We start from the raw sequence: 10,728 nt of genomic DNA, 5'->3' as shown, positions 1-10,728 counted from the left end.
CGATCCGTTGCCGGACACGGAAAAAGACAAAAGACAAAAAATAATAATAATAATAATAAAATAAAATAAAATAAAATAAAAAATTGAAGCAAACATGACAAAATGTATTCAGTATGTTAACATTTGTTAAACCTGGCACTTGGGTACGTGAATGTTGGTTACATTCCTCTTGTTAATTTTGTTTTGTACTTTAAAATATTTTATAATTTTTTTTAAAGCTCAGATTATCTAAAAGGATAGTAGGTTAGGAAGAGAAATAAACTGTAAGAGATTAAGCTAGTAAGAAACATGAGTTGTGATATTATATCACTGTCTAAAAGTATATGATTTAATGAGATAATTTTTATTTACTTTTGATTATTTATGTTTGTATACTTTCCCTTTATGTTAATTATGAAAATATCTCATTTTTTATGTTTAATATCAGCCTAATTGAATTTTTTAACAAGATGAAGAAGTGGGAAGACATGGCAAATCTACCCCTACATTTCAGAGAACGTACTGAGAGATTAGAAAGAAATTTCACGGTTTCTGCTGTAATTTTTAAGAAATATGAACCCATTTTTCAGGACATTTTTAAATATCCTCAAGAGGAGCAACCTTGTCAACAAAGAGGAAGAAAACAACGGTATGTTTTTATATTTGTTAGTTGGGAATAAACATTGTCTGTGCTATAGTTTTGTTTTCTTTTTCTTTTTTAAAAAAATTTAATTTTAATTTTACTTCTCAAAATACATTGTACTTGATTTTCATGCCCCTCTACCCATTTCTTTCCACCCCCTTCTCTCCCCCGCCACATCGTATCTGTTGTGCTACAGTTTCGATTCCTTGGTTTATTTTCCTAGTCTCAAGAAAGAAGTGTGATTTCATAAATAATCTTTTTCCCCAACAGTTTTTTTAATAATAATTTTTTGCTTTTCATTGTGTGTTAGCCATGGAGTTTGACTTCTTTGATATTGCAAAATGTATGGCATCTTTGTTTACATAAACTTTCCATTTTCATTTAAGCAACCAGAAATGCAGATTGCACAAGCCAAACCTTAGGGATTTTCACCAATTAGCCACTCTGGATATAGACAAGTTTCTATTATTGACTATATAGACTATTTCTATTATTTGACTTTATGTCAAACTGTGTAATAAATAATCCCCCTGAAATTTTGAAGTTTATAACCAATAAGAATAGAGAAACTGGATTTGGGGAGGAGAGGAGAAATGAAACTATTATGAATTTGTGCTTTCTGATCAGGTCTGCAAAGTTTCTAAACTTACTTTGGCTCAGTGTTTTCTATCTTGATAAGGGCAATTATAAGATACAAATTTTCCTTTATCATGAAAGTTTCTTCATAAAATAGAAAAGGAAATTTATAGTTAAAATAGAACTAGAAAAGTGTTGACAAGAAAAGCAGGGGGAAAGAAGTTATAATTGTTTGAGTAGAATGAATAATGTTTGCTTCTCATAAATACAAAAGTTTTCCCAGATTGTGAAATATGTTTACAATACATGTAAACTTTTTAAAATAAAACGAACTATTTACATTTGTATATAGTTGACATCACTGATATGGAAGCAGCTGCTCCAGTTAGCTTACAGTTTTAGGGAATTGACTACATCGAAGTATTCTGAAGTTTGGATAGAAATTTTCTTCTGAGTCTGAGGAAGGCCAATGTGATTGTAGAAGGATACAGAATATCTTCTTTGGAGTGTGTAGAAAATTACTTCAGATTGCATGTGTTTTGATATTATTAGGGTGTATATACTACCTAATTCTAATTAAGAAAATTGTAGAATCACTTTATTTAAAAATTTTACATTAATTTCACTCTGTATAACTTCTTATTAGCACTTTCTGCTATCAGTAGTAATAACAATGAACAGAAGTTAGCATTTATTATGGGTTAGGGACTCTTTTAAGACTTAAACATGTATTACTTGAGTTAATCCCTATGACAACCTTATGAGCTTGATACTGTTGTTACAGATGGGAAAAATAACCCCTTTAGAGGTTAAGTAATTTGGCCAAGGTCACACAACTGAAAAGTGTGGAGCTGTTATTGTAAATCAGGTAGTCTGACTCCAGAACATATGTATTTCAACCACTGACTGTATACTGCATCTCACATAAACTATTTTTTAAAAATTTGTCACTGTTTATATTGAGAACTTATTCACAATAAGTACTTTGTTAGGTATTATTTAAAAACAAACCCACAGTCTCTGTCTTTTGAGAGCTTATGGTCCAGTCAAGGAGAGGAAGCAGGTATAAAAATTCCAGTTTGTGCAATGCAATGTATAAACATGGTATGAATGCAATAGATAATAGAAAGGTAGGACTTTGGAGACAATAATCAATCACTCTGGATGAGCCAGTCAAGTAAAGTTACATGAAATAAATAGAAATAAGTCTTGAAAGGTGGATAGGATTTTGATAAGTGAATTTGGAGATACAGATAGAGCTTTCTATGCCAAGGAAATAACAAGATAGACCCAGAAGCAGCAAATCAAGGGGAAATTTGAAAGAGAGAATGTTAGTCAAGTTTTTTCTAGAGTTCTCAAGTTGTAGAACCAGAATTTAGAAAACCTTAAGTGTTAAGCTAAAACATTTGAATTTTATCTTGATAGGCAATCAAAATTAGAATTAGTTTATCGTGTACCTATGGCAGGGAGGCTACTTTTTAAAGCAGGACACTGACATTTAATCCTTGCCATGGACTGGTGAATTAAGTACAGTATTATACCCAAGTAGAATAATCTTCTGACAGATAAAGTGACTAAGGCCCAAGGAGAGCAAGCCAGCGTACCTAGTTAATGATAGTGCTGGAATTAAACCTGATCTTGTGATCTCCTCCAGGGTACTTTGCACTTCTTGGCACCTTGTTAGAATAAGGCCATTGGGATGTAGAGACCACAGATCTCTTGTCCAAACATTGGCAGAGGTTTTAGAAGGAAAGCCAAACTTAAAGTAAGTCTGAAATTCCCTTTAGCAGACAAATGGCAGAATACAGCAGGTACTCTTAATGCATGGAAGTATAAGGAATTATAAGTAACCCAGAATTTACATTAAAAAGGCCTTTTGTGATTTGACATAATCTTGAATATCTTAAGGGAGGAAAGGTTACAGTTCATCAGCTGTGATAGAGGGGGAAAAATGGGGAAATATCTGACTGCATATAGGGGTCTTAAAGCAGCATTAGCCTTGCTATTGTCATCAAAACAACTATGGTTATTCATTTTACTTTCCACCTTTCCTATTTTGACCTAAATTTAAAATTTTTTAAATTTAAGAAAACTTCAAATTCTTGAGAATTTTCTTCTCTGAGATGAGCTCTTTCCCTGGTCCCAGCTATTTCCAACCAATGTATGATTGGGGCAGAACTTCTTGCACATTTTCCATGTGAAGCTGACTCTGATATCACTCCCTCTAACTAAAAGGTGTGGGTTTCTTTTACACCTAATTTGCAGTCATTTGGGATGTCTTTTTCTAATTCTTCTACTGTCTCATGACTTTTTTTTTCCTCCCCCAAAGGCGACAGCCCTGTACCGTGTCGGAAATTTTCCATTTTTGTTGGGTGCTTTTTATATATGCAAAAGGTAAGAAAAGAGTTTGTCAACTTGTAATATGTATCAGAAAAAGATTCTCACTAGAACTTTTCTCAAGGGATTTTTGTTTGTTTGTTTGTTTGGCAGCTGGCATGTACAGGGATCCAAACCCCTGACCTTGGTGTTACCACCACCATGCTCTAACCAGCTGAGCCAACCAGCAACCCCTTCTGAATGGTTTTAATTCCGGGTTCTTTTTAAAGTATCACCTTTTCACAAAAGGGTCTTTTGACTTTCTTTACAATATCCAAATCTTCTCTTATTAAATGGAAAGCCTTCAGTTTTGTTCTTACACAATATCGTTTCACCCAAAGCTAAAGAAGAAAAGAAAGTACAGTTATATTAGTTACATAGCTTATTTCTATAGACTACGTGGAATGCCTTTGCCTCTTAGATAGCCCAATAATATACAGAATCATAGAGCTTGAAGGAGTTGCATAAATGTAAGAGATTCTTATTACATCAACTAACTCGACTTATTCACTTTATGTTTCTATTTCTTTACTTCTTTTTGGTGATATATGTTTTAATAGTTCTCAGAATATATGCTGCATAGCTTTTTAGAATAAAAAATAATGATGTTATAACAACTTCAGGTACATGCTTTAGGACACTTGGTTAAATAACAAGCAATCTGTGTCTTTGACCACCTCACAAGGGTGGCAAACTTCACAGTGTAACTTGAAAACAGATATGGAGATAGATGATTACATCATGGCGTGTTGCCAATCAAAGAACATTCTGACAGTCAGAACATGGAATAGAACACCACACACAGTTTCAAGTATTCAAGCACTCCTTTCTGGGCAGGAAAAAACTGCCTAAAAGTCAGTGATGTTTTGACTGGGGGAAAAAAGAAGGTGTAGCTGCCTAGTTCTTCTGGATACAACATTTCTTTTCCAGAATGAGAATGGCTCAGTCCAGCTTGAAAGCAGTGTGAGGAATGATGCTTCCCCTTAACTAAGGAAAAAAATGAACTAAAGAAATAAATTACTAACAACAGTAGGGACTATGGCACCGAGAGAATGAAATAAACAAAAGGAAAGTCATTGTTCACCTTAAAGCTTAGGCAACTGAGGCCCAGAAACTAGCTGCTAGGGATAGAACTAGGATATGAACCCGGATCTCCTGGCTTCTGGTTTCACGCTGGACATGAAATGCCTCTGGCAAGGATGTGTTATGCCGTTGGTTGCCAGGTTTGATTTGTCTGATTATAGCTATTCCTCTCTAGCTAGTTAGATGAGAGGCATCCTTCCCTCTCTGAGCTGCATGCTTGATTTAAAAGAAAAATCTTCCTCCTGTCACATGTGAGCCATTAATTATTATACTTTCCATCACACTGGAATGTTTCTTTAGTGGAGATAAAGGTCACACGATCAGTGGCATGAAATAAAGGCTTAGAAGTATATAAACCATTTTCATAGTGGCTGCAACAAGTTTTAGAATGTGTGGCTATATTCACATAACTGTATTGGGTAGGTATATTTGACTTCTAGGATTTTTATCTGTTTGTTTCTTTTTAATGGTATATGTGTGCTTAGGAGTAAATGTATTTGGTATTACATAAACTATTTTAAAAGAATTTTATTGTTCTTATTTTGTTCTCACTTGATCAACTGCGGTGGCATATTTTTGCCTCTGCAATTAATTCACTATTTTAATTATATCTTCTTAATTCAGTCTGTAATAATTTGATCTGAAGAACGTTTGTCCTCTCAGAATCCACCACTGTTATCTTTTATGATGTGCTAGGATCTTTTCTAATAGAGTAGTTTAATTAGTTTTATTCAGTTCTCAATTTATTTATTTTTAGGGAAAATGTACTGTTACTGCCACCTTTCTCATGATTTTCTCTGAAGTGTGTGGGCATCCCAGATTATATCATTCCTGATAACTAAACCAACTCTTTGCTTATAATCTTTGTTAACTTCTTATGGCAAGTACACACCAGTGACAAGTTTGGACTTGTCGTATGAAGGGCTTTCTGGCCAGAAGACCAATAGGTACCACTTCTTATTTAACATGAACTCCCAAATATTCTCATTCCTGATAAGCCAACTCTGGAGGTTAAATGGGTTTCCATTTACCTGTTATCTTTGTTCATTGAAAGATAAAAATATCTCACAAAGTGAGATTTCTTTGTAAGGTCAAGATTTGAAGTGGAAGGTATGTCATGTTGAGACTTCTGGAATTTAAATTCTAATCTTTAGGGACATTTCAGCTTTTTGTTAAAAGTTAGAGTGCTGCTGTTTTTTGCCTTCTGTGGCAAGTACATGCTGGTGACAAGTTTAGGCTTGTCAGTATCAGCATTGTAGCTTGGAACCAGTAGGTGCCACTTCCTGTTCTACATATGAGGAACTGAGTGTATTTTAATATAAAACCTCTTTTTATTAGAACCAAGCAAGTTAGTTTGGTTATATGAGTGCAGAATTCAACTGTTAATTATCATTTGCCTTTCTGGCAAGAGAAGAATATTTTTTTCTCTCTAATTCATTTAAGTTGAGTTGTTGAATATTTCCATCTGTACAAAAAAAGAATTGCTTATACTGGTATGCTGAGGTAAGTGGTAACTTTCTTCATAGGAAAGGAGAGAAAAAAAAAACCCGAAACACAGCTCTCTCTCTCTCTCCGTGTGTGTGTGTGTGTGTGTGTGTGTATACATGCATACCTTTGGGTAGGCATTAAGCATGAAAATGCTGAGGTTTAGAAATAATTCTTCAGATGTATGTTAGCTATTTAAATTGAGTTCATCTGACATAAGAATGTAAAATCATTATGAAGCATATACTTGTATATGCAATGTTTAATCAAAAAAGGGATAGGCTTGAAGTTATTAAAAGACTAGAAACTTTTTAATTTCTAAGAATAACAAAAACTATTATGCTGCGTGTAAAAACTGCTTTCAGTGTTAGACTTAAACCAGCACTGAAGAAATGACATGTTTTTGTAGTTTTAGGTTTTGATTTTTTATTTCTTTGTTACCAGGCACTAACAATTATTCTTGGGATGGTCGCTCTAGAATTTAAATATCTCTAATTGTGCTCCTGTTGTATTAATTTGTTTCAGTTTATATTATGTAGAAAAGTATTAAGAATGTCACTGTTAGGAATCTGATTAAAGGTCTGGTCTTTTTAAAGTATATATATATGAGAAAAATAATTATATGAATTATTTTTCCAGCTATCCACATCTAAGTATTTCTATTATGACAGAAAGATGTTTTCATATAAAACAATTCCTTACAGTTTGAGATAATTTATAACATTCTTAGTGTTCAGAATTTTCAATGAAAAGACTAATGATGATAAAGTTTTATTCAGCTACAGGTCCTAGGTATTTTATAAATGCTTTTTAAATGAATATTGAATGAATTAATGACATTTTTAGTAAAATTTTAGTTTACCTTAAACTCTCAGATATTTATTAAAATATTGCAGTAAAATCTCAAAATGTAAATTTGCCAAAATACTCAGTGTAACTCTTGAGTGAACTTTGTATAATTTTGTATAATGGCATTATAATTAAAGGAAAAAATTATTTTTAAAATATTTTAAAGTTGATGCTAATTTAACTCTATGACTGTTTATAATCCTGTAGGTAATTTCCCCATGATTAGTGATGATTTGGTCAATTCTTATCATCTTCTGCTGTGTGCTTTGGACTTAGTTTATGGAAATGCCCTTCAATGTTCCAATCGTAAAGAACTTGTGAACCCTAATTTTAAAGGTAAGATTGTAAATCAAAGATTGTTGGACAACCCACACTTCTACATAATGTTTACTCTTGGGAGTTAATATATATAGTACAGGTTTCCTAGCACCAGAGAACATAAATATTTTGAAAAGCTTCCATCAACATAATTATACAGGGTACTTATAACTAGGAGTCAAGCTCTGTATAACAATATTTTTGGAAAAAGCAATTGCATATATAACCAAGTGTAAAGTGTAGATGACAACATTAGAAATTTCTGAAATGTATACTTAACAGGAAGATATTTAGAAACTTGGAGTAGCAAAGATGCCATCTATTAAAACTGATAAGTGTTTTTTCTACATAGCATGCTCTGTACCTGATACACTGTAGAAAGTAAAAAAAGGATTTACTGAAAGACTCTTTGTTTCAAATTTTTGCTGCAGAAGAGTGGTTATGGTTCTAAAATAAGTAAATGAACTTTCATCTCCTAAATTAACAGATATATGGAAATGATAATTATTTTGGCAGTGCATTTAGTAGGCTTTAAGATGTGTAATTTCTATGAATGATGTTAAGAGCACAAATTATGATTTACAAGGCAAATATTAAAAAGTATGTATAGAGCTAATATATAATGTTGCTACCATTTGAATAATACTCTGGTAGGTTTCTGGGTGATTGTCAATTTTGGGGTGGCTCTAATTAGAATTTCAATGTGTCTGACTGTCCAGGTAGATTTTTAAAGTTAGTGGAGTTAGTTACTGCAGTTGCTCCAGGTTTGGTAAAGTTAATATTCCCTGTAGTCTTTTCTACCCTTTCTCTCATTTTCATCTTAACTGTCTTTTATATTTCTGTATAGCTGCTTCTCTTAATTTTTACTGTTTTCTATTTTTCTTTGATTTTTTTTCTCTTATGCTGAGAGTGGGGCAAGAATAAACTGTAAATTAATGTGATAAATATATTTAATACAATTAAATCAAAGTATATTATCTTTGAACAGCATAATCTTTTTAAAGTTTTTTTTCTTTTTTAATGTAAGGCTTATTTACAAAGTTTTACATTCGTGGTTTTTAGATCTTAGAGCAATGTACTAATATTAATTTTTTAGTTTTTTCCTTTAACCATCTCCAAATAGATATCTTTTGAATAGTGATATACTTGACTTCCTTTTGCCAATATTTGAGGTATATTTAGAGTCAAATTGGGCCCATATGCACCATTTCCTATATATTCATGTCTAACTCATATGCCATTTAGACTTTCTATAATTTATATTTTGTTTTATTACAGTTTGGTTTATTGAGTGCTGATATCTCTGTTTTGTGATTCTGTATATCATAGGCCTATCTGAAGATTTTCATGCTAAGGATTCTAAACCTTCCTCAGACCCACCTTGTGTTATTGAGAAGCTTTGTTCCTTACATGATGGCCTAGTTTTGGAAGCAAAGGGAATAAAGGAACATTTCTGGAAACCCTATATTAGGAAACTTTATGAAAAAAAGGTTTGTAAGTAACAAAGTAACGTGAAAATGTTTTCTGGAGAAAGTCTTGATTTATTGTGATGACTTAAGGATCTCTTTTTTCATCACAGCTCCTTAAGGGGAAAGAAGAAAATCTTACTGGATTTCTAGAACCTGGGAACTTTGGAGAGAGTTTGTGAGTACTTCTGTTGTGAAACTGTTTTAGTATTTTAAATTGTAGACTTAGAAAAACTTGGAGTTTTGTGTTTTTATTGTTTGTTCTCTGGAAATTTAGAACATGGTTTGTGGGAGAATACAGGGAACCAGGGAAACTTCCATCAACTACTATAAGCACATGTTTTTAAATTTATTGAAAGTTGTAAAGGGGCCGGCCCGTGGCTCACGTGGGAGAGTGAGGTACTGATAACACCAAGGCCACCGGTTCAGATCCCTATATAGCGATGGCCGGTTAGCTCACTTGGGAGAGCGTGGTGCTGACAACACCAACTCAAGTGTTAAGATCCCCTTACCGGTCATCTTTAAAAAAAAAAAAAAAAAGTTGTATGACTTTTCTTTAAAGCTTTATTAGTTAAGCTTCTGGATTATAAATTTTGAAGAAAATTGTTTTGGAACTATACAGGTGAAAAATGATGATGTGGAAGTACTGAGATTTTCAGAAGTGCTTAAAGCAGCTAGAAAAGGTAGTTAAGCTTCTCACTGGAAGCTGCATCTACCAGGCAGATTACTACTGGGTACCCACCCTGAAATACTGGCAGCAGAATATATTTGCTGTGTGATGGATAAGCATTGCGTAGCAAGCTTACATTTTATACTCTTTGATTTTTATAATTAACAGTGATCCCAGTAAAATTTTTACTTTCATTAAATTATTAGACCTTTTAGTAAATGAAAAAATGAAATAAGTAGCCTGAAACATTAACTAAAAAGGCAGTTCTTTGAGAGTGTCCATTTTGTCTTTTTTTTTTTCTTGTAGTAAAGCCATCAATAAGGCCTATGAGGAGTATGTTTTATCTGTTGGGAATCTAGATGAACGGATATTTCTTGGAGATGATGCTGAGGAGGAAATTGGGACTCTCTCAAGGTGTCTGAACACTGGTTCAGGAACAGAGACTGCTGAAAGGATGCAGATGAAAAACATCTTACAGCAGCATTTTGACAAGGTGAGTTGAGCCACACCAGAAGAGTTTAAATACAGGAACAGATAAGGTGGGGGTTTTGTTTTGTTTTGGTAATTCTGTGTATGTGTTTTCTGTGCTTCCAATATGAAAAGAAAATTCCCATCATACTTCCCTTAACTGAAAAAGTTATCTCTATATTTTACTGATTTATTATTTGTTAACATCTACTCAAAAAGTTTTAGTTATATCTGAGAAGATAATTTAATGTTAATTTTAAAAAATGCTTTATGCTAATAATTGGTTTTGAAATGATGGGCTAGTAATACACAGACTTATACATAATGAACATAGTAGGTGTTTAGAAAATGTTAACTGAGACCCCACCCCCAGCCCGGGCGAGTGTGTGCTGACCAGAGAAGCGCCCCTGGAGAGGCCTGAGACCCGCTGGGACCACGCACCCCGAGGCAAAAGCACAACCAAGCAGGTAGGCGCCACCGCTGCCAGACCCCACCACTAGCCCAGGCGAGTGCACGCCAACCAGAGAGGACCCCCGGGAGAGGCCGGAAGGCGGTGGCAACCATGCGCCCCGAGGCGCCCACGTGGGAACAGGTAGGAGCTGCTGCTGGACTCCCAGCCCAGTCCAATCCCCACAGTCCAGAGAGGCCTGAACCTTCTGCCCACAGGCACTGAGGCAGCCATGCCAAATTGGCAGTCCTGGCAGGATCCTAGCCAGACAATATCATTGAATGAGTGGACCATGAAATCCCTTACCACAATGACTAAACACCAAAGGAAAGATACCAGAAATATGAAAAATCAAGAAAGTACACTA

General features: G+C 34.1%; 1 protein-coding gene across 1 annotated transcript in view; it reads left to right on the top strand.

Annotated features, from left to right (window-relative positions):
• RBL2 (retinoblastoma-like 2) overlaps positions 1–10,728 on the top strand; it is a 58,000-nt gene that overhangs the window by 7,958 nt on the left and 39,314 nt on the right. The window contains exons 3-8 of the mRNA XM_008578263.1: positions 428–628; positions 3,528–3,592; positions 7,199–7,327; positions 8,639–8,799; positions 8,889–8,953; positions 9,752–9,938. Of these exons, the coding sequence (XP_008576485.1) occupies positions 428–628; positions 3,528–3,592; positions 7,199–7,327; positions 8,639–8,799; positions 8,889–8,953; positions 9,752–9,938 (808 nt within the window). The remainder of the gene's footprint in view (positions 1–427; positions 629–3,527; positions 3,593–7,198; positions 7,328–8,638; positions 8,800–8,888; positions 8,954–9,751; positions 9,939–10,728) is intronic.

Source organism: Galeopterus variegatus, unplaced genomic scaffold (assembly GCF_000696425.1).
Source record: "Galeopterus variegatus unplaced genomic scaffold, G_variegatus-3.0.2 Scaffold1652, whole genome shotgun sequence".
Classification (NCBI taxonomy): domain Eukaryota; kingdom Metazoa; phylum Chordata; class Mammalia; order Dermoptera; family Cynocephalidae; genus Galeopterus; species Galeopterus variegatus.
Note: the sequence above shows the minus strand (reverse complement) of the source record. Positions and strands in the feature narration are given on the sequence as shown.